Below are 24732 nucleotides of genomic sequence, written 5' to 3'. Positions count from 1 at the left end.
AGGATGTACAAAGTGGAAGATTCAATGGCATTCAGAAGGTGGCCGGTAATGTTAGCTCAGTTCCTGCCTACCTAGCCTTTCCCAGGAGCAAGCCCTAAAAGCAGCCCTGGGGCTTGACCCCTGACCCCAGTGAAGAGGCCCCCAGCTGGGAAGGAGGGGCTGTGTTCTTCCTGAAAGAGTGGGAGGGGGCAGAGGGTGTGGACCTCTCTCTCCCACCCGGAATCTCCCATCTCCTCTCACCCCCATCCTTCTGGCCTCTGCCAGTGATGTGCATTTTCCCCTCTGCACCGGCCTCCCAAACTGACTCATTACCTCGACAGGGTAGCAACTTCCAAAACAAAACTTTTTCAACCAAGGAAAATATAACTATGGGGAGGAAAACATTTCACTATCAGGCCTCCGGGGACCCGAGGAAATGTACTGAATGTTTGTCAGAGAACGATGCTGTCCTGACTTCACAGACTTTGCTGAGGACGGTGGGTGAACAATGGCTGGCACCTGGCTCCAGCCAAGCCAAATGGCCCATGCAAGGGCCAAACTGGTGCTCAAGTTGCCCCAGACTTGGAAGAATCGGATATGTGTCTAATATTGTGCCTCAGAGCAGGCCCCCCGAGTGGTATGACAACCATCCCACGTGGAGGAGGCCTGCGCTCTGTCCCATGCCAATCCCTCCACTTGCCTTCTGCCCCAGAGGAGATGCCCGCTGCGGGCTTGCTGTCTGGCAAAGGGCCTGCTTGCTTCACTCCTGGATTCTGGGAAATGGCTAATGGAGTACATTCCACACTTAATAATAGTGCCCCCTGGAGTTGTGCAATGCTTTGACCCTTTCCAGGACACTCCAGGGAAGGAATTGTCCGCTAGTGATTGGGCAGGATCAGAGAGAACAGCTGGTGAGTAATGCTGATGCCAAGTCAGGATGCCAGGGAAGGTCCAAGGGATATTCCAGACCCCATCCGCCGGAGCCTGGACAGCCAAGGACTGGGGAACTGAAATAGATGGAACTGTATTCTGAGAGAGCCTGGGGTCAGAGTGAGGCAGAAGAAGGAATTTTTTCCAGGGGGTGGGGTGGGGAGATGCATGGATTTGTCAGTTACTTTCCTTCTCCACGCTCCTCTGGCCACAACAGACTCAGTGCCACCTCCTGTGTCTCTCTTCCACCACCTGCCCTCCCCAACAAGAGCAACTGCTGCACAAAACCCACAACAGAACAGAAATGCTCTGAGAGGAGTCCCTACTCATCCCTGATGTGTCCTCAACGTGAGTATCTTTAGATTCGTGAAATTTCAAGGCTGAAAAAGATCTGCACATTTGGTAGATGTCTTCGTCTGTAAGTTCAGAGAGGAAAAGCGTCTGGCGTGTCGTCACAGAGCGCCTGACTCGGAGCTAGAACAAGGGCCTCCTAGGAAAGGGTCTAGGTGCTTTTCTGGCTGATTTAGTTTCGTCTGTGATCATCACCTGTATGTGTACAATGTCCCTTGCACGTCTGTCGAGGGCCGGTGTCTGTTCTAGGGAGAGAGCTTCCCGTGGCCAATTCGAGCACTGTTTCTCCTTTCTCCTAGGGCCTGAGTCAAGGCACGTGGCATACTGGACAGTCAGGAGTCCTGGGCCCGAGATTTCATTTTACCAAGCCTCAAGCTTCTTGTTTGTTACACGGAGATAAAAGCTCTTGCTCTGATCACCTCATGGGGTGGTTTGTCAAATTCAGATAGGATGGTGTTCATGCAAGTGTTTTATAAACATATAGGAGATTGCAGTTATCAAAGGCTTGATGGGGAAAATGGTATGCGCAGAGCGGCCTTATTGGGCACTGGGACAAGATTTCTGCAGGTTTTTTGGGTGCTCAGAGGGTGAAGCTGGGACAGGTGATCTGCCTGTCAGTCTCCATGGTGCCTGATCACTGGACATGACACTGGACACTCAGATCTAACTGGAGCTGTCTGAAGCACACATCTTCCCTTAGGTCCTTTGTTTCCTTCAGGGGGCTCAGCCAAAAGCACTGTGGTGGTGGAACTTTTCAGGAAGTCCTAAAGAAGTACATTCAAGGCACTCTCAGGAGACAGACTGAGCCATTATAGCCTCAGGCAGGCAGACGCATGAAAAGGCCCTCAAGTTGGTTTCTTTGTGGAGAAATTAAGCAAATTATGAGAATTACCCTGATTTTGAGTGATCTCCTCATCCATTTATCACCCATGGAACAGGTATTTGTGCCAGGAGCTGTGTTGGGGAGATGCTGATGGAAAATCAGGCAGTTGCTTTTGACGCAGAGCATCTGATCCAGTCTCGTGTACACCTGGTACACAACTTTCTTTAGTCTGGATCTAATATCAGTCCCTTCTGTGGCAAAATAACAGTGCAGTGATTGACAGAACAAGGATTATTATTATTACTACTATTAGTAGCAGTAGTATTGACAGAACGAGAACATTATGCAAAGGTGAGCACGCTGTATGCTACTTGAAGAGGAAGTGCTTTTTCACAGCCAAGGAATCATTGCAAAGATCTAACTGACTTGACAGACAGTATTAGGCAAGAGACATTTCCTTCTGAGTGTTTTTCCCCCGCCTGACAGTCACTGTCCATCAATAAGAAACTCCTGGGTGTAAGCTTGCCTAATTTTCCTAACATGATTTTTTTAAATTGTTATGGAGAAGAAGGAATTATTTCCGCTTGGCAGATAGAAATACTGGATATTGCTTGGCATACCTTATCAAAAGGGCAATGAAGGCACACTTCTTACTTAGCAGCTTGAATTTGAAAGGCCTGCTCTTACTCCATACCCCATTCTGTCCCTCCCCCAACACCTCCCCAGGAGTGTTCATAGAAGAAAGGGGATATTAAAGACCAATGTCATCTGTTTGGTTTGAAAAAGAAGGTAAGCTTTTATTTAAAGACAGAATAAGGTGAAGAAGATAATGGTTTGCTTAGAAAGATGACAATTTACATAGGGAAAGCAGCACATTTGGTCAGGACGACAAAACAGTCTTCTGAGGCTGTTAGGAAAGCTGACTACAAACACACCAATAAAGAGTTGAGAGTGTGTGTGTGTGTGTGTGTGTGTGTGTGTGTGTGTGTATTGAAAAGAATTCTGTAAAACAGCATAAGACAAATATATGGTCCAAAGCAGACTATTTCCTGCTCTTGGGAATTCAGAAGAACCTTTGTACAAGTTCCTGGGATTGAAGTCATCTCTTTGTAGTGTTCTCAAACACAGAGGAGATCTCAGATCTCAACCAGAAGCAGGAGGGGTAAAAGAAGAATTTTGTGGGTGAGGAGGTAAAAGGATAGAGAAATAGAGCTAGGACAGCACATGCAGAATTGCATTGAAGACATTCAAACGTGCACGCGGTGGAGGAGGGGTAAGATTAGGATGTCCAAGTCCCTGGGTGCAGTTTGGTGAGAATATTTGCCGTGGTAGCCTGCTGCCATATTTTCAGTACTTGGCATCAGCCAACTTTGCAAGAGAAGTAACTCAAATGCTATCGATCAATCAAGGGCCAGAATTTTTTGATAGTTGTTAAAAAGATGCCCTCAATTATAACTCTTTTCAAAGTTTTAGTGAGAAGATTTTAAAAGCTCAGGCTGAAAAATGATGGTCTTCATTGAGACTTAGAAAAAGGATCAGGTAAGCCAAGTACTGACAATTCTATTAGTTTATTGTTGAATTGACATTTCTCTGCACTGAAGACAAGGGCTTAGAAATTGTCCTTTAAACAATGAAAGAATCCAAAATATTTTGGATTCTTCACCCTTGAACTAGATTTCAATGACATCAAGTTAGATATAAAGTATATTAGTTCTATTCAATGCTTATGAAACAGAGTCATTCCCTCTGATAGTTAAGATTTCTTCTGCTGACAATTTTTTCTTTCAAATACAATTAGGCAGGTAGGAAATTATCAAAAATACTTGCCATTAGAAAAATTATCTTATTTCTTGTTAACCCCTGACCTCTTATAAATTGGTAGGCTCAAGAGGCATGCATTTTACCAGTCTTGTTTTAGATTGAAGGTACTGGCCGTTTACAATATCCATTTAAAATGTTCAAATAGTTTGCAAAAGTACATACTACAAAATAGTATCGTTTCAAGATTGGAGGTCACATTTAACATACCATACGTGATTCTTCTGTACATTTACAGAGGTTTAAAGCACACAAAATTGTGCAGATAACGTACCGAAGTCTAAACTTACATACACTCAGTTGCATACATAGCAACAAGAAACAATAAATTCTGAACAAAATAACAACCAATAATCAGCCGAATTACTATGTACACATTAGGCAGGAAGCAATTAAACACTGCCTAATAGAATGTCACTTAAATTACTTTTTCTGTAATAAATCTGTACTCCCCCCCGCCCCCAGCCCCACACTTCTTTCCATTGCAAACATTAAAGTGATGCTGTGACCACATACACAGGAATCCCCAAACATCAGCTTTATCTCGGGGCAAGAAGGGGTACAGCAACTCAGAGTGACTTAATACAACAATTTGCCAGACTTGGTTTTTATAAATCAGCTGCTGGCTGGTGGTTACTGTGAAAGCATGTTCAGACATTCATGCCATGGACTGAAGGAAGAGGAGCAAAGAGCATTAACTAATAGCTTCTTAACATTAGCCACTAAGTGGCTTCTTCTAAAATTTAAAAAAAAAAAAGTATATATCTGGAGAGGAACGACCCTAGGATAATAATGAAAACAACAAATCTACTTCCTTTATCCGAACAGAATATCGTCACAGTCTACCTGACAGTTTAAGTAAAACCAACTGTCCTTTTGAATAACCATTTTACAAATTCATTACTAATGGAAATAGAAGAAATAATTAAAAAAAACCCAAATATAACTGCTGTGTGCAGATGTGGTGGAAAAACCAGAGACCTGAAATATGGCAAAAATCAGTGCTTCATAAACAGTCAATGGATTTTTCTAAAAATACTTTTTGCTAATGGCAAAGTTCAACACCTCAGAAAAACTCTGAATTAAGATCTTAGAATAAGTTTCCAAGCTGTACAACATAGTTTTAGAGACACTACCCTTGTTGTTTGTAAGGCCGCATTAAAGTTTCGCTTAACAGTCATAAGCCGTGGGTTTGAACATCTTAGGAGAGGTGACCAGCAAAGAAACAAGTTTTTTCCTTGTTCGCCCTACTACCTGTGACGAGGTATCATTGCTTTCCAAATAGCTCCTTTAAAAATTTCCTTAAAGGTATGACCAGGGAAAAAAAAAAGTTCAGATTTGCTTAATTGAATCATCTGGAAAAATATTTAGACTTTACAAAGTGACAATGCAGCACTTTCAATTCTCTGAGAGTGCTCTCTTGTTAATCTGACTACCCTTTCTAATTGGTATGTTATAGTTTAATACACAAATACACCAAGAGATGGACACACTCTCTGCTGTAGCTCAGCACTTGCAAATCTGAGATAGCCATAGAAGGATAGTATCATCTTTCCAAAAAGGATCAGTTCTAAGGAGCCAGTGAATTCTGTGTGCCGTTGACATAACCAGGGAACTGAAATGCACTGCAAACCCCCTAACAGCTTGAGCTGATAGTTCTCCAAGAGAAAGTCAGTACATCTCGGGTGGAGCATGAAGAACGAGAAGAGCCCAAGGAGTTGGGGTTTTCTGGTATTGCCTACTTGTCTGAAATTGTTGTCTTGGAGGGAAGAGCTCAACATTCACCAGGGCGCACATTCGTGTGGCAGGATAACAATGATCGAGAGGCCAGTCCTCTTTTCCACTCGTCTGGCATGATCTCCTGGCAAGGATAGGGTAGGTGTTTGCCAGGTGGCTCCTGGACAAGGTCGTTTTAGGGGAGGACAACAAGGCTTCAGTCAGTGCTTTTCATAAAGTGCTTTGGGATCCTTCAGGAATGGGGGCTGGAGGAATATTATTACTGACTGGCTTCAACTTTCAAACCAAATGGAACTATTTTCCCCAGTGAGTTATTGCTTTGAACATTAATGAATGTTCTTAAAATGGAATGGGTCTTGTCTTTAAGTCACTGCTTCTTAAAACACCCACTCCCAGGAGTGAAAGTTTTTGATTACTGTCTCCCAGGTACCCTCACCAAGGAAGAGGATGTCATAGCCTTGTAAATGGTTGACAAGCACATACATTGGTGACCTGCATTTTCCAGGCTATCCTCCTTTATGAAAAGAGGAAAATCAAATATGTCCAGCCCAACATGTACTATGTTGGCCTGGTGAACGAGACAGGCTCCTGCCTCTTCTAAGACATTGATGGGAAGATGTATGATGATGATGGCTACACTCATGTCAGACTGTGAGCTCCCTGTGGCCCAGGAATGTTTCATACTTGATTCTTTGTTCTGTGTGGGACTTAGAATAGAGACACATATGGGAGGATCTCTGTCAGTGATTTTTGAGGGTTTCACAAATGACAAAGGCTGGACAGTACACGTGAGACTTAAGCATGTTAGAAACATGGTGGAAAAGAAGACCTGAAACAGGCTCCCAGGCTGGACTTAAAAAGAATGAAAGACAAAAGTCCATCATATCCAAAACAAAGCCAAACCAATAAGACAAAGCAAAACAAACAAATGGACAAGAATCCTCAGACTTTGTAAAGTCTATATAATGAGAAGACTGGACAAATGAATAAAGGAATGTGAATTAGAGAACACAAGTTATCTCTCAGAAGAATGTCTTAATTTAAAATAGGCTCACAAGAAGTTGCAAAGTGGAGGTATGGATGGAGGGAACCTCCTAGAACAGATAGCTAATTACTGATGATATAAAATCTACTTTTCTAAAAGGATATTGCTTGGAAAACGCATTTTTCAAACTGATTAAGTATGCTCATTGAAATCTAAGGTTCATTATTCATTTCATGGGCATACATCTCTTTTCCTCATAGAAGGTAAAAAAATTACCCAATGTCCCTAATATAAGTTAGAGGGTTTGAATTTAAGGCCATTTTACCTCATGAGTCATTATTTGGTCCAGTGTGCCAAAACATGCTGACCAAATGAGGGGCCAGAAAGGTGGGTCAGTCTGCTTTTGCTGTCTGTTGAATGCCTCCTGTCTAATTCACAGTCACAAACTTCCTTCCATGTCACGAGAAAGGTCCTGATCAGGGAATTGCTTGGTTTCTGAGTCCTTGACAATTCCAGCATCTCATCTCACAAACTCATTCAACGTATATAATCTGTCTTACAATTAGAAATAAGTAGAAACTGAGGGCAGATAACTCTGTGGCATTTTTGTTTTTAAATGGGAGTCATATGGTAAGCAATTTTAAATGACATTTCTCCCAAATTAGGCTTTTAGTTAATTATAATCAATTAATTAGCTTAGCTCCCCGTTATATGAAATCTGTATTTCCTAGCAACAAGGAGCTCTGTGATATTGGAAATCTGTTAGGTAAAAGTTGAGAAAAAGAGTTGAATTTGGCATTAGAAGCAGATAGATGATCTGTAAACTAGCTGAGTAGCCTACAGACAATGAAAAGTTGAGTATGTACCAATTCTCAATGGAAACACTGTGATCAAGGGAGTGGTTCTGGGTTCTGACCCTAACTCTGAGACTAAACTAGCTCCATGACTTTGAGTTAGTCGCTGAACCTCTCTGGGCCTTGACTGCCTTACCTGTAAATGCAAGGACTTAGACTAATTTTATCGTCCCTTCTAGGTCTAATACTCCATACACATAGAATTAACTCAGAACAGAAGAAAACTGCGTTTAAAAATCCTCCCAGGCCTGGAAAAGGAGCTGCAGTGATTCTGATCAAGATTCTTTGGGGGTGGCGGCAAGGGGGTTGGTGTTCATTGACAATAAAATCTCTTAAAAAAATAAAGACTGAGCTCTGGGCTTTAGTTTTCTAATGACCATAGGCCATGGGCCAAATCTGTACCTTTCCACCAGGGTAACTATTTATGTTTAAATCAAATGTTTTAAAAATGGAAGGGATCGGAATAACATTGTGAACAGGGGACTCTGTATGAACTCCCATGAGGCGGAATGGTGGAACTGTGAGGACAGGGGTAGGGCCATAAAGAGCAATATTTAACCAAAATGTCTGTGAAGCAGAAAAGGACCATTTAGAATATCAGTGAACTGAATGGGTCTTGGCTCCAGGAAAGGAGAGGGGGCTCGTGCCTTTTTTGAATATGCGGTGTGATTCCTCTTTGAGTTGGGTTTCTTGTTTGTGAGAAAGGCAGGTGGGAGGCAATGAGACCATAGCAAGATTTTTCAGGTGTCTTTGAGCACAGCCTTGGAACCACTGGTAGGGCCTTCTAAGGAGGCCAATGGGTCAGCTGATCTAGGGGCAAAACTGACTTTGGAAGGGTAGATTGAAAAGGGAAGGCAGCAACCCATGCTCTGGACAATGTCTCAGGTCCTGTGATGTGGGGGTGAGTAGTTGTGCTTATATCACTATAAAAACTCTGTCCCTGCCTGGCTATATTTGAAGGGCACTTTCTTGTTCTGTAACAAATCTATCACCTAAGAATCCAGAGCAGATCCATGATCATTTTCAGAGACACAACTCTTGTGGATTTACTTATTTTAGGATTGGAAAGGAAACACATTTTGGGGCATGTCTCTCTCCCTCCCCTTGTCTATAATCCAGGCTTTCACTTCACTCAGCCACCTCCTTGCACCCTGGAATAATATATGGCCCATTTTCATGCTTGAATGGGAGCTGAGTGAACAATCTTCGTAAGACAGAGCTAGAAGAGAAGCCTCCTCTACTTTTGTTTCTAGAGGTTTCCAGACAGCACTAATTGAAGGCCTGACCAAGTCCTATTTACTCAGATCAGTGCTGATGGATAAACTGGATTTGGTGAGCTGCTGAGAACCCTGCTCTTTGGAATGACCTGGTTCAGCTGACAGGGAACCCAGGACAAGTCCACTTGACCCTGTTCCCTAGAGATGCAACCTGGGCTGCTATCCCCCAAACTCTTCTAAAGGTTGGGAATGGAGGAAAAAATATCTTATTTCATCTTACTGTCATCTATGGAACTCCTCCCCATCAATCATGAAATTCATGGAAAAGCCCTAAGTCAGGGGTCAGATTACACAGCCAGCTGCAGAACTGAGGGTGGCTCTTGGGGTTGCCCTACCTCAGTCACAGGTGCCACCAACAGGGTGGCATGTTTGAACCCTTGCGTCCAGGACTCCATGTTGTCACAAAAGCCCTTCTAAGTACACCCTTTATAGGCTGAACTCGAAGTGACACTGGCAACTCGCCTCCACTCCAACTCTGCTCCAAAAAAGAGGGCCCTGAACCGACAACCTTTGGGTTTTTAACATTCAAACCATTTGAAAATGGATGGGGACACGGTAGGGGTAGGCTGGGAGCAGGGCGATGGAAAATGCAGGGACTTGCGGTGGACCGGTGGGCAGTTGGTCGCGGGCCTCCCTAAAGCACGCTGCTGAGTATTTCTGACACCGGGGAGGAGGTCGGGCCATCTGGGCTCATCTCTGGGCCGCGGGGGCTGGGCAGGCCAGAGTGGCCTCTGGCCGGCGGGCTCAAGGCCGCCCAGGGCTTGGCATCCACCAGGGCCGCGGGGTAGGGCTCCACGGAGATGCGGCGCACCGCAGGCCCCGGGTCCTGGAGGCTGCCCTTCGGCTCCTCAGGGAGACTGGTGGCATGGGCCAGAGCCAAGCCCCGGGGCCCCTCGGAGGCAGGCCCCAGCTGCTCGGCCGCCCCCGGCTCCTGGGCCAGGCCGCAGGCCCGGGACAGGTGTTGCGTGTAAACGCCCTCAGACAGCGACAGCGAGTGCGCCTCGCCGCGCATGCGCAGCCAGCGGCGGTGTCGGCTGAAGCCGCCGCAGTGCGGGTGCTTGGCCGGCTTCCGCTTTCCCAGGAAGCCCAGCGGCGGCCGCGCGCCCGGCACCATCTTGGCGTGGTTCTTGGGCGGGAGGCCCGTGAGCGTCAGGCCGCGTAGGAGCTCGGCGCACGAGTGGTCGGCCTCTGGCGCCGGGACGCGACCCTGGGCGCCCTGGCCCGGCCCGGACGGAGGCGTCATGTCGTGCACTTGCAGGACGTCGGGGGCGCTGCCGCTCAGGCCGCTTCGGGCCTGCTGGGCGATGTCGTGCGACGGCAGGTAGACCAGGTCCAGGTCTCGAGGGCTCAGAGCGTCACTGGAGTCGTAGTCGCTGTCGGTGGGGAGGAAGACTTCCGAGCAGGCTTCTTCGTCAGAGCACGGCTGTGAATCTGCAAAGCCAGAGACTGAGGTTAGAAAAAAGAGAAACTCGCAGCCAGGGCTCAAGTAGGAGCCTATGTTTGAGCCCTCCCCCTCCCCTCCCCCTCCCCCTTCTCCCCCTCCCCCTCCCTCCCCTCCCTCCCCTCTCCCCTCTGTGCCTAGAAGGGCTTGTGTGTCGTTTAATGGTCCGCTCTCATTTCTCGAAATTCTAGTAATTTTTGAACACTTTTCCTTTTTGCATGGGCCCTGTGATTAAGTTGTGTAGTGGCTCCTGTTCTTAGCTTAGGAGAGGAAAGAGAGGAATTCTCGACAGTGCCAACCCTTGCAGTGGCAGAGGGGAAAATGGTCTCCTTTCCTCATCTGATTTTATTATTCACTGTGCGTGTGTAGAGAGAAAACAAAACTGGATGTCATTCATTTTATTGGTACCCTGCTATTTCAGAGATGATTTTTGCATTTGATAAAGTAGTTGAAACTTAAAAGGGGGAAGAAGAGAAGGCACTTGGGTGGCCGTAGTCAGGGAGACCTGGTTTCAGATCCTAGTTGGCCTCCACATTGCTTTGTGGTCTTGGGAAAGTTACTTAACTTCTTTGAGTTTCAGTTTTATCTGCAAAATGGGGGTGATAATAGGATTTCTTTCTTAGGGTGACTAAAAAAATCAGTTGTGTGTATGAGTACTTATCACTTTGTCAGGTGTTTAAAAAGAAAAACATTGAAGACGAAGGGAAAAAACAAAACAGAAGTGGAATCAGAGGCAAAAGTCAGCCTCAGAGGTCATACTAGAATGATCATAAATGAGCCACAAGTTTAGTTCTGTAGATATTTGTTGTTTAATGCACTAGTTGTTTATATCTTTTTCCCAATCAGTTTGTGCATTTCTGTAGGGCAAAGACTGTCTTAAAATCCTTTGAATTTCACACAGAGCTCAGCCCTTAACAGGTACTTGGTAAATATGTGCTAATTTTGAAAACATGCAAGAGCTCTTAATAAAAGAACAAGAAAGCTCTAATGTATAAATCTGAGGCAATCCCATTCAAAAATCTCCATAGGATTTTTAAATGGAATTTAGTAAATTGACTTTTAAATTTATCTGGAAAAAAAATTGTGAGAATAGCCAACCTTTTTTTTAAAGATACAATAGGGAGGAGCCTGATTTACAAGGTATCAAAACATACCGTAGAGCTTTGGTAATTAAAAATTTGTAGTCTTGGTGTACAAATGGACAGATGGATCTGTAGAACAGAAATATGAAGTCCAGGAACAGTCTTAATTCTGTGTGATAGTTGAACATATGGTAAAGATAACATTTCAAAGTAGGGGAGTGAATAGATTATTCATTATATGGTGTTGGGACAATTGGTTATCTCTTTAGGAGAATAATTAGAGGAAGTCCTACCTTATCTCATATATAAAAAATAAATTGCATGTAGTTTAAATATAACAAGCAAGCATTCTAATGCTTCTACAAACATTAGAAGACAATATGTTTGTAATTTTGGGTCTGAAGGACTTTCTAAGCAAGGCAAAACCTCAGAAGTCAGAAAAGAAGTGATTGATAAATTTAACTACATCAAAGTTTAATGCTTTGTAAAACAAATGATCCCATGAACAAAGTAAAAAGGTAAGTGATAGGTTGAAAGAAAATAGTAACAATATGTTTAACAAAAGAATAATATCCTGGATATATAAAGATCTCCTGTAAATAAGAAGGCAATCCAAACAGACAAAAGATAACCAACACTTCAAAGAATAATTAATACAAATGGCCGATAAGCATAATAAATATAGCCTAGATAGACTGTGATTACTAATTAGATAGCAGTTTGGAAAATGCAGACTGAAACAAAAGCAAGGCATTTTTTTTGCCCATCAGATTTACTGAAAATAAAAAGAGTGATAACCTCTTGTGTTGGTGATGTGTGGGAAATCAGGGAACCTCATATAATGCTGGTGGGAATATAAACTAGCATGGCTCTTTGGATAGCAGCTTGGTAGAATATATTTAAAATGTGCATTTTATTTGTCTCAGCAGGTCCTTTTTTAGATATCCATGTTTGAGAAATTATCACTATGTGTACATGGAGGCATTTACAAGTTGTGTGCTGCAGCATGATATATAATAGTGAAAAACTAGAAACAATCTAGTGGCTGAGAGTACTGTGAAAGGCAGACTTAGAGACACAGAAGCTTTAAGGAAAGAAAAATAGTTCACTTGGCAAAGTTCTGCAAGGGAGTCCAAATTCAGGACTGGCTTGCTAATTAAAAAATACAACAGGTATTTAAAGTAAAAACCCACAGGGTTGCAGTGTTATAGTTTGTCTGTTCATGGTGGAAAATTAGACATGATTATCATAAGAATATTGCAAACATCAGAGGAAAAAGTTGTTTTCTTAGTGGGTCAATAATTTACACAACGGGATTAAGGTTTTTTTCTATTTTGGGAACTAGAACCAGATGTAATTTTTTTTCTTATTTGTTTATTTCAGGGTCAAGGTGTGAACTATTTCTTTTCCTTTTTTTCTTTTCCTGTCTCTAGAAGGTGACGTGTGCTTACTCATTGGTAGGGCAAGGTTTCAGTTTTCTCTCACTGCTGGCTGCCACCCAATATCCATTATCCTTTTTTAGTTACAAAATCTTAAATTTTGTTTGAGACAGCACTCATGTAAAAGACCACATTTTTCCAGCTTCCTTTGCAGCTAGGCATGGCCACATAACTAAGTTCTGTCCAGTGAGATAGAACTGATAGTATGATATGAAACTTTTGGAAGGCTGCATTAAGGGAGCAGCCTCAGCTGGGTGATAGGTCATTTTGTTTTCTTCTTTTCCTTCCAGCTGCCTGTAACAGGATGTGTTGGTGGGCCCATGAGACAACCTTGGAAAAGGAAGCCATGTGCTAGGATGGTGAAGCTGGAAAACGGGGTGTGGTATCTGAAGACCATTGAGCCCCTGAATTGTCTGGGCTTCTTTCACACTAAAGAGAAAGTATCTTGTGTTTATGACACTCTTATTTGGGTTTTCTTTAACATGAATCCAGACTTAATCCTGATTGATGCAAACCTAAATGTCCATAATGAGGAGAACAGTTTAAAATTTGGGTACATCTGTACTATGGAATATTACCCATCACCTACAAAGAGTGAGATCAACCCACATGTTGTTCTTTAAATAATGGTTGTCAGAAAGGACGGCCTTTTCTACTTTTTTTGGTTCTACTCATCTGTTCAAGGATTCCCTCAATCAAAACCTTCTTTAGGAAGCATTCCCCAACTGTACCAGAAAGGGTTGCGCACTTGTCTGCGCTTCTGAGATATGTTTTGCTCCTGTTAACCTTTGGCACTCAGCCAAAGGTTAGACTTGTATTATTAGTTATCTTTTTTAATGCAAATGTAACATCCTGGTTTCCTGGTTAGACCAGAGCCCTCTCAGGGCAAAAATACTTAATTCAATGATGAAGGTTCTGTTTTGCTTGAACTCCTGCTCTAACGGAAACACTGTGCTTGGTGGCTGACTGCATATAAAGTTGATAAGAAATGATCTGTTTCCAGGGAGTTTACTGTTTTAGTAGAGGTAGAGGGCATGTATGCATCTATGAGGCTGTGGGAGAACATACATTTTGCAAGAGAAGTTTAGCAAATAAGATACAGGTTTATAGGAAAGAGGTAACATTTTATTGGGACAGGGTTGATAAAATACTCTATCATCTCATTTGTTTTTTCTCTCCATTCATCCATCTCTATTTCTGTCTATATTAATTTATTTCCTCTTCCACTTTCAAAAAGTGATTTGAGGCAGCTTTTTATAATAAATGTGCAAACACTGATGAGGAGATTAGAAACCAGAGACAAAGAGGAAACAGTACAAGTAGTCCTATTTGACTATAATACGGGAACAGGAGTGGAATTTTGGGAAAATGAGGCTACAAAAGTAAGATGTCAGCAATGTTACTCTTGGGAATTTACCTTAGAAAAGCTAAGGCTTATTTTCATGCAAGAACTTGTATATGAATGTTCATAGCAATTTTATTGGTATTAGCCCCACACTGGAAACTACCCAAATATCCTTCAGTGGATGCATGGTTAAACATACTGTGATGCATCTGTACTGTGGAATACTGCTCATCAATACAAATAAAGAATTCCATTTATGTAACATTCATGAAATAATTATAGAGATGAAGAACAGATTAGTAGTAGCCAGGGGTAGAGATGGGGGATGGGTAAGACCTATAAAGGAGTAACAGAGGAAGTTTCATGGTAATGGTACAGTTGAGTATCTTGATTATAGTGGTGATTACCCAAGGCTACACATGTGACAAACTGTATAACTGGCAAAATTAAAGGGAAAGTGGAGCCAGAGGAGGCATAATTCCTTATGCCTCAATAAGGAATTTGTACCTAATTTTGTAGCCAATGGATAATTAGAAAATTTTGAAGAAGTAATTGACAAGATGAGAGCTGTGGTTTAGGGTAGTTATGTAGCAGGTAGGATGTAAGATGAACTGGATCAGGAGGACACAGACAGCAGGAAGGCCAGCTGGGAGGCTGTTGCCCAAGCTGCGTTTGCTATAAATATTTACCTTTTTCAGATTGTGGTGCTGAGCAAGAGTGGTGGTTATGTGAAAGAAAGTAGAAATCCAGGAAAGTCATTCATTCAAAGATGTTTACTACACACCTATGGAAAGGCCCTGAGATGAATAATAGGTTTCAAGCCTTGGTGTCTAGAAGACAGGAGTAGCATTAAACCAAAGGAGTTAAATTGCAGCAGGGTTGGGAGTGGAAGAGATGGCAAATTTAATTTGGACAGGTTGAGCTTAAGGTGTTGGTCAAAACATCCTGGAGGAGTTAGAATGGGAACTTGGTAGGGTAGCAAAGTTGAGGGAAGATGTTTGCAGGCAGAGAAGAAGGAACCATTGGAGAGGGAACCATTAAAGATATGAATAGTAGGTTGACGGGCTTAACAAGGAGGGGTGATCACTTGGGAGCTAGTGAAAAAGATGGAAGGGCTCCTGGTTAGGAAGAAGACAGGCATAGATTTTCAAGTTAAAAGGAAAGAACTGGACAAAGACCTGGGCTGAATGACTGATATTCTTAAAATAATTTTAGACAGTACTTTTTCCTATCTTTAGTGGGAAAAATAGGGAACTGCCAGTAACAGGGTCTCCAAACTATTGGTTGTTTTTGATGATGGCCGCGATAGGTGCCGTAGGGGTCATGAGGAAGAGGTTAACTGAAGATCTGAAATTGGATTGGGAATAAGATCCACGCAATTAATTGATAATTGACTTCAGTTGAACTTCCCTCTCTATCTGATCACTGTTGTCTCTCAGCTGTCCACATGAAGTATTCATTTGTGTCCACAACAGTATTAACAGTACTTGATACTTAGTGCTAACTGTGGGCCAGCCATTATGCTGAGTGCTTTTGGTGCTTTGTCCTGTTTAATTCTTACAGTAGTTCCCATATTGCAGATAAGAATACTGAAGCATAGATTTATTAAAATTTCCAGTTCATGTACCTGCTAAGTGGCAGAATAGGAATCTACATGCAAATTTGTCTCCCTCCAAAAACCTGCTGTACTGCTATTTACCTTAGAATTCCCATGGTTTTCTGTGGAAGCTTCCTGAGGGCTGGGACCTGGTTCATCTGACCCACTTTGTGCAGTACCCACTCAGAGTTATACTAAGCTCTTAGTAAGAGAAACATATTAGGTCTTGTATTAGTTTCCCGTGGCTGCTGTAACAAATTACCATGTACTGAGCGGTTTAAAACAACAGATGTTTATTCTCTCACAACTTTGGAAACTGGAAGTCTGAGATCTAGGTGTCAGCAGGGCTGCACTCCCCCTGGAGGCTCCAGGGGAGAGTACTGTCTTGCCTCTTCCAGCCTCTAGTGGCAGCTGGCATTCCTTGGGCTGCATCACTCCAATCTCTGCTTTTGTCTTCACACGAACTCTGTTCTGTGTCTTATAAGGACACCTGTCATTGCGTTTAGGGCCCACCTGGATAATCCAGGTTGATATCATCTCGAGATCCTTAATTAAGTCTGTCAAGACTCTTTTTTTTTCTAAATAAGGTCACATTCGTAGGTTCTGAGGGTAGGGCATGAACGTATCTTTTTGGTGGCCACCATTTAACCCACTAGAAGTCTGATAGTAAAAATGATACAACTAGAAGCAACTGCTGAGGGGTTTGTGTCACCTTTTCCCTCTTTGCAGCCCATAGTCAGGTCAAACACTCAAGATCTGTTTGCACTTTGACCTCTCAACATCTGAATAGTGACCTTTTATTGGTTGCAGGGGACTAAGGCATATATGAAGGTATGCTTCAAAGGTCGGACATTTTTACATTTCAATGGAGCATCATATTTTAGGACTCAGTCTCTCAGGAAGAGCCTGTGCTGGTTTCCCCAGGTGGAGTTAGCTGCTCATTTCTCTTGGCTCTTATAGCATTTTGTTTATGTTTTTGTTACTGCACTTATCAAGACTTACTAAAGGTTGCTCATTTGTATTTTTATCTCCCTCATTAACTATGAACTCTAGAGGGTGTTCACTATGTCTTATTCATCTCTGTTTGGTAAATGTTGAAGAAGTCAGTCAGTGAAGGAATGGACTAAGGAAGGAGTCAAGTAAAGGGGCATGCAGATCTGCTGGACTTCCCAGATCATCTAATCTGAACATGGACATATGAACAGACCATAAGGCCTAGGCTGTGAATTAATTGTCACTGTATTGTTAACTTCTTGTGCTGTACATACAAGGCTCTCAGTAAAGAATGCTTGATCGAATTGAAAGTGAAATAAATATTGAAATTCGAGAGCTTAGAGAGGAGTGAGATTTGATTGCTTCTTAAAAGCCATGCTGAATACAGCCCCCCAAAACCTAATTTACTTAATCTGACATAGAAATTCCTGAAAACAGTCACCTAAATAATTTTGCTTTATATTTGGTGATACTTGACTTAAGAGTCAGCCCAGTTAGAGCAAAAAGAACAATTGTCTTAAAATTAGACAAACTGGACTGAAGTCCTGTCTTGCTCCTTACTGTATATATGATCTTGAGCAAATTACTTAGCCCCACTGAACCTTTTTTTTTGAATCTGTAGCGTGTGGGTAATTATATTGCCTTTCTTCCATAGGTGCTAATGAGGATCAAATTAGTTTGTTACAGATACTTTAAGTGCCTTACAAACAGAAGGTATTAATATTGTTGAAATCTTTTCCAGCTTCAACAGATAATAACTAGAAAACATACCAAGAGGTGACTCATTAAAATAGAAACCAGTAATCAGAAAAACTTCAAGATTTTGCTGTGAGAATGGTCTTGATAATAAGGGAGAATAATAATTTCTTTATGGTGTCTTGTGTTGGTGATGATCTAGTCCAGTACTGTATTCCCCATCCTAGATTTTAGCAGTCAATTTGTAAATGATATACATTCTTTACTATAGCTGCCAGGAGTAAGAGAGATAGGAGATAAATCAAGAGAAGAACTAGTTATAACTGTAGTAACCCAGGAAGGAGATGGAAAATGGCTTGAGTATGGAATGGTAAATATTATCTTGTAGGCTCATAGACCTACACTTTGGAAACACTGCTCTAGTGGGAATCTAAATATTTGACTTCCATGGTGGTTGTATTATTTATTATAGGACTTAGTGGAACCTATTGCTTAGAGTGGGATACCCCTCCCAGAACAAGCTGGGAAAATCTCCAGGATGCCAGCCGGGGCACTGAGGAGAGTTTCCAGGGACTTAGGCCACTGCCACTCCCTCCCTTCCTGGAAAAGAATGCGAAGTGCAGCTTCCATCCCCAGATCCAGGCCATATGCTCCATTAAGCATTGTAGGCGCCAGCATTTGCAGAACCTTGCGTTTCCCCTCTGGTTGACCCAGGAGCTGTTTGATGGAAGCTCTGCCCATAGTATTAGTGCTGGCTTAGGAAGCTTGGCTTTCTTGCCATCGTAATGGGTGTTGCAACTCCTGGGCTCTGTGGATCAGGCCAACAACAGCAGAGTAGAGTTGGTGTGGATTTTGAGGGCGTTGTGGGGAGATGACATTGCAGGAAAGAATAATTGATCTAAAACTGTTGCTTTTCTCTTAAAGGCAGGGGGCATGGCAGGATGGAAAGGAATAAGAAGTAGTATCTGCCCAAAAAATCCATCTTCACATTTTTAATATATCACTGTCCAAATTGATACTTTCTGTGTGTGTGCTTCATTGACTCTATTTCCACTGTGTCTGAATAGAATTTAAATAATTTAGAAATAAAGAATTTTAATAAATCTCTCATCAGGCCTTGGGTAGAACCTCAGGGATTTGTTCACCGTCTAATTTCTCATCTTCAGATTCCTGTTGATTTTTTGTTATTTAGTTTATGCCATAGTGTTCTTAATCTTTACATCATCTGGGAAGATTTACATTTGGAATATCGGGATAATCTTCACATGTATCTGAAGGAAACACCCCCCCCCCCCCAGTTGCTTCACCCATGCGTCACTAGGAGAAATAGCAGTATAGGAAAAAAAAAATTGCTGCTGTGTGTAACCACTATACCCACAGAAAAGGAGTGGGAGAGAAAATACCCATGTGATGGACCAATCATTCCACCCCCTGCCTAGAGCTGCCTTTTCTAGGAGCCAACTTTCCCCCTTGGGTCCTTGGGAGATGCTTAATTTTAATTGACTCAGAGGACTTGACTTTGTGTTTGAAAACCACACAGAAATGGGAAGTAAGTTACGGAGTTCCACTGCCTTTCCACCCTGTCCCTCCAGCTACACACACATACACATATAGTAACAAATTCTAGGTACTCAACAGCCTTAAAACAGAATCTTGGGCTGGTACCAGAGTCTAGTTTTGTGATACATAGGCTTTGTGTTTCCTGCAGGCTTCTCAGAAGTTAAGTGAGCTCTGGTCACACAGAATGGAATTGTGTTGCAAACTTTGCCTGTGAGCAACCCAGTGGGGATGTTGCTCTAAATTGGATTTTTCCCTTTTCGTAAGTGGTTTCCAAACAATTAAAAATAGTTACACTAGTGGAGAGGGTAGATTGTGCAGGAGCAGATTTCATTGCTCTGAAGTGCTTTTGGTTTTGTGAGGGGATGTAATGCTGAATGTCTCTCCCAGTTCTCAACAGTTTTCCTGTCACTGGGTTCCATTTTTCATTTGCTGCCCTCCACGTCTTTGTGTTTCACAGCCCATGGAATCTTGGCTTCAGTGAAATAAATGGACCCAAGAGAGAGCTATATTTTAAGAAACAGAATGATGATCACTCACATTTTAAGTTAATAATAAAATCCGAGTGTAATTGGCCAGATCCTCCCAGCAGGGAGTGTGTGTAACTCGCCATCTGGCCAACGTGAGAGTCTGGCACTTATGTGGCACAGGAGAGGCCACCCTCATACAGCCAATGAGGACCTACTTAAGATCATGTGGCCAAGGGAAGATTAAACACCGGGGAAGTTCTGTGAGCGGAGAGGGCAGACGAGGGCTGCAAAGGTAGAGGTAGAACCAAATTGTAGAATTATGTAAATTGTGGAACAACAGAGGGCTTATCTTTCCTACCTTTAAAAAACGCCCTTTCAGTCTTGTTCCTCTCCAGCTGCTGCCCTCCGTCCCTCTTCTGTTTCACAGCCAAGATTTTGAAAAGAGTGTATCCTTACTGTTCCCACTTCTTTACCTTCCATTTATTCCCTGATCTACTTCTATTCAGTTTCTACCTCCTTTCCTTCACAGACTGCTGTCATTAAGATCATGGATGACTTCCTTGTTACAGACAAAGACAAAACAAGACAATAGAAGCTTTTCGGTTTTATTTAACCTTTCACCATCATTTGTTTTGCTTTAATTTCTGTGACACTACTGTCTTGTTTTTATCTTCTTCCTCTGGTTGTTACGTCTTAGCCTATGAAGTCTCCTATTCTGTTCCACAGGGATCCTTCCATAGTCTCCTCTTGTACCGTACTTACTCTCTCTTGAGAACACCAGACGTTTTCATAGCTACATCGTTCATGTATCAACAGTTCTTAAGTCTGTACTGTTAGTCAAGTTCTCCTTCCTGAGCTTCGGACCCCATACATCCTGTTTTCTCCTGAATGTTTCTTTTTGCATGGCATGCCCCAAAGCTAACCTAAATTCAACATGCCCAGCTGCTCAAGCTTGTTTCTCCTCCTGTCTAACGTCTTTTTGGTAAATGGCATCATAATATCCTGAGGTACTCAAGCCAGAAAACTTGGTATCTCCTTTGTTAATGGCTTCCTGATGGATATCCCTGTTTCCAGTATTGGTCTCTTCATGCAACAGGCAGATTTGATTTTAAAGAGTAATTCAGATCATATCAGTCCTTGCTTAAACGTTTCCAGTGGCTTTCCATCACAAGTAGAATAAAACGTCAACTTCTTACGATGCCCTGCCTGATCTGGCCCCTGCTTTTCTCTGTATCCAGTCTCTCACCACTAGCCTCTTTGTTTGCTCAGCTCCGGTGACTTTGGCCTTCCTTCCATCCCTCACCCACCTCAGGGCCTCCTGCTTGGAATATTCCAACTCCAGATCTTTGCATTACTTTTATGTGATTGGTTTAAATGTAATCTTCACAGGTAGATCTCTGCTAATCACCCTACTGAATTCAACATTCTCCCTGCCCACCCTGATTGCTCACTGGAATTTTCACTCTCTGAAATTATCTCATTTGTTTACATTTTCACTGTTTGTCATTTTAGAATGTAAGCTCCATGGGAGCACAGACTTTGCTTTATCACTATATCCCTTTTACCTTGAAGAGTGCCAGGAACATAGTGAGTAACCAATAAATATTTTTTCTAATGAAACAACAAAAAAAAGGACTGTGTCTCTAGATCCTGCGTTCAGCCAGATTGCTTGCAGTTCCCTGGACTACAGCATAGCTGTACATTGTGCTTCTTCTGCCTATAATGCTTCCCTCTTTCCTCTTTTTCAGCTCAGCTCCTTGACTTTGTTACCTCCTCCAAGAAGCTCTCTTTGATCTTGAGTTTCTGGTTAACACCGCCAATAGACGTTATAGCCCCCTATGCGTATCACATATGCAGTTACGATGAAATTGTTTGTTAATATATCTGTCTCCCCTATTAGGTTAGCTCCTGTTAGGGATGGTATTTTATATGTATCCCCAGCCCACTGGGAATCTATTAAAAATCTACTTAAATAATTATTTTGTTGAATTATTTGTTAAATCATAGAATCCTTTGGTAATGTAAATTAGTGTCTCTCAAATTCTTCCACTTGCTAAGTTTTGATTTTTAGACACTGAAGTTTTAAAACATAGAAGCATCACAAACTTACTTACAGAAAAGTCTCATGACCCCACTGAAGTTTTCAACAATAAGAATAACGTTAAATATGACACCTATAATTTATTGTCTATTTATATGCCATGAACTTCTGACACAGATCGTCTTATTCACAAATAACTTTCAAGGTGATATATATTATTTTTCTCATTTTACACGTGCATAAACTGAGACCCAGATGTAGTAATCTGTTCAAGTGCATGTAATTAGCAAAACAAAGCTGGAATTTGAATCCAGGTCTCTGATTTCTAAGCCCAGGCTCTTTCTGCTACACCATGCTGCCCCCTATGGGACAAGGTCACATTTCAGAGCTGTTTATGAGAAATACCTGTTATCATTGTGAAGCTTTTTCTGATAAGCTATAGCATAAAGAAAGATGCTTTGAATACCATTGTTTTAATTGACTAGAAAAATGGCACTAGTTTCAGCATGTCCTAGGCAAGAGCACTATATTGCCTTTGACTAGTATGCTTTCTGTCTGCTCTTAAGCATAAAGGTACTTTGTAGAAGTTGTATCAACCCAGCCATGTTTTCTCGGTTAGCATTTGTCATGTCGACTCGGATTTATTTCCCAAGAGTGGAGGTGACTTATGAGGCATCTCCTCTAGCTTGTTTGCAAGTTGTCTCCTGATTGTTGTATCCGCGATGAGACCAGACTGCTTACATGGCTGCAGGCTCAGGATTCTCGTTGTTCTAGGGTTTCTCTTCCCCCTTTCACCTGGGGATATTGGTGGCGTGTGGGTGGGAAATTTGCCCTTAATGCTTGCCCATGCAGCGACCTACTTCCTCCTTGCTCCTGTCAGCCCCTATTTATTAGAGGCTGGGTCTGTTCTCTTTTACCTGGTTTTTGTCTGATTCCTTTTGTATCTTAGAAGCTTGGATTAGAACTGGACCTAATCTTCCCCACCCCTAAATGGAGGTGATCTCAGGTTATTGTCCTAGCTTCCTACTCCTCCACTGTTCTGACTTTGTTTACTCTATGCTTCTAGACTCTTACCACTGAGTAGTGTTTCCTACTGCTTGCTGGGATCAGTTTGACTCAACACAGAAGAACCTTATCAGTGGAGACAGGACCAAGAATCTGGTGACTGAAATACAGAACTTTAGATCTTATTGCTTACCGCTCATTGCCTTCCTTCTGTGCATCTCTGGGGATGGGGATGGGGATGGAAGACAGTCTATATGTGATGATGTGGAATTGATCTTCTTTAGGTTCTGCTCATCTGAGGGATCTATCAGCTTAGTGATGGATAAACCAGAAACTGGCTGTTTGTATCTTGCATAATGTAGAGCATCCATGATCCACCTCATTTCACGCCAGACTTCATCTATTTGCTTTGAAATAAAATGGTAAAAGACAATAAGTTATCAAACAGGTATTAAAAAAGTATGTTTCCCTGAGAGTCCAAGATGATGCATTTTCCAAGATAATGCATTTTCCACAGTGTTGGTTTTGAGCAAGAGTGAAATATTTTCAACATAGATTTGCTAAACCAGAAAATACCTCTTTTTTTTTATAATCTCTTGTGTCTTGCATAGTTTTACCTGAGAAGCTATTTCATTTAGTGAAATAGTGGAAGACCTGGATTCCAGCTAGAATCCACCACTTTTTGGTTCTGCAGCAACCTTTGGCAAGGCACTTGACCTCTTTGAGCCTTTGCCTTATTTATAAAATGTGGACAAAACATTTCCCCTTTTATATCTCACAGAACTGCTGTGATGATTTGGTGAAGTGATAAATTTGAAAGTACTCTGTAAAACTGCAGGGTACATTTCTCACACATGTGAAGTATTAGTAGTTCTCAGCATATAGTGAAATATTCCTCTTTAGGATATTGTAGGGAAGACATATGATAAAGTCTGAATTTCAGAACAGGTGAAGAAAGAAACGTAGTTTCAATTCTTCTATGTGAATTAGAAAAGCAAAACATTACTGGAATATTTTACTAAGCAGAGATTCTTGGACCTATTTTAATAACTATATATTAAACTTTACTTTCTTACATGTAAAATAAGTGCTTCTAAAGTACGAAACAACTTGTTCTTCCTAAGTAATTTAAACATCCTTACATTTTTAGAGTAGATCATCTTTGATTGTTACCATTTGATTTCTGGGTTACCAAAGTGATTTTAACAACATTTTCATTATAAAGTATAACAGTTGTTACTCAGACACCTTTTAGTGTAAAAGTCATTCATATTTTTGTGTCCACCTCTGTAAATGACAGATATTCTCCCAAATCTTAATATACATTGGCCACAAACTTTCTGGTTATTCTGACTCTCCCCAAGAAGGCTGTTAATGCATTTTTTTTTTCATGGGGGGTCCTGAAGCTTGTGAGAGGCTTTGCATCTAATTTCACTGGGTGCCTTGAGCCAGCCATTAACTTCTTCTGACCCATTTATTCAACTATAAAAAGAAAAGGTTGGACTAGATGATGCCTGAGGTTGCTTCCAGCTCTGACACTTCATGAGTTATTTTTGAAGAACATTTGGAAAATTGGTGCTACTTAATTTTCAGGTATAAGGTGTTCATTGTATGAGTACTACAAGGCTAGTCTCTCTGATGTAGAAGTTTTAAAGATAAGGGACTATCCGGTGTTCTATATTATTTGCAAAATTCCCTCTTAGAGCCTTAATATGTACTTAGAGAATACTCTTTAAAGAATATCCAGAAACCTAGCTCTCCCAACAAGCAGAGTTGAGTCTGAAACAGTGGCAGTCTGCAGTGTTCAGAGTGACAGGCAAGCTTGAGTGAACTGGTGACTGGCACTGCATGGCCAGTAGCCATTTCCCCTTGCTTTCTAGTTCTGTTCTGTCCTGGAGTGACAGAATTGGGTAGAGTATTCAGAGTTGATAATGAAAGCATGAAATTGAGCTTCAGGCTTTGTTAGGCAGTGAGTTGGGCAAGAGGTTCAGCAGTGGCAGGCCTGTGAGGAGGCTCTGAGCTTTGTAAAGGGAGAAATCTGATGTTCAGCGGATAAAGCTTAAAGTGGGAATCCCAGATGAAACTTGGACAGATTTTCTTAGTGAGGTTGTTGCTCTCCTAGCTAGCTTTTATTAATCCTACCTCATGCAGCATATTCTTGTCTCAGAGTTTAAAGGCACTGCATGACAGTGGACAGCTCTTAAGGGTCCTGCCAAGGACAGGGACTGTGCTGTTGTACCTTGTTTACTCTTGGCTGTGCAAAAAATAATACTCAATAAGTGGTTATTCGGTGATTGCATGAATGAATGCCT

At 41.9% G+C, this 24732-nt stretch overlaps 1 protein-coding gene and 1 long non-coding RNA gene across 16 annotated transcripts in view; one reads left to right on the top strand and one right to left on the bottom strand.

The window, feature by feature from the left end:
• Positions 1-9254: 9254 nt before the first annotated feature.
• The window catches only part of ANKFN1 (ankyrin repeat and fibronectin type III domain containing 1), a 288349-nt gene continuing 272871 nt past the window's right edge, over positions 9255-24732 (bottom strand). For 14 of the 15 annotated variants that reach the window (XM_072940142.1, XM_072940138.1, XM_072940140.1 and 11 more), the window contains 2 exons: positions 22614-22827; positions 9255-10185 (listed from right to left, as the gene is read on the bottom strand). In XM_072940142.1, the coding sequence (XP_072796243.1) occupies positions 9389-10185; positions 22614-22827 (1011 nt within the window). In that variant the 3' untranslated portion in view covers positions 9255-9388. Of the gene's footprint in view, positions 10186-22030; positions 22211-22613; positions 22828-24732 lie in introns of those variants that run through there. The other variant, XM_072940153.1, reaches the window with a different exon arrangement.
• On the top strand, positions 9821-13166 carry LOC140686381 (uncharacterized). The gene is made up of 2 exons (XR_012060123.1): positions 9821-10205; positions 13007-13166. It is a non-coding gene; the product is annotated as an uncharacterized lncRNA (long non-coding RNA).

The sequence above is a fragment of the Vicugna pacos genome, chromosome 16 (genome assembly GCF_048564905.1).
Source record: "Vicugna pacos chromosome 16, VicPac4, whole genome shotgun sequence".
NCBI lineage: Eukaryota > Metazoa > Chordata > Mammalia > Artiodactyla > Camelidae > Vicugna > Vicugna pacos.
The sequence above is the reverse complement of the archived record's forward strand: the minus strand, read 5'-3'. Positions and strand labels throughout refer to the sequence as shown.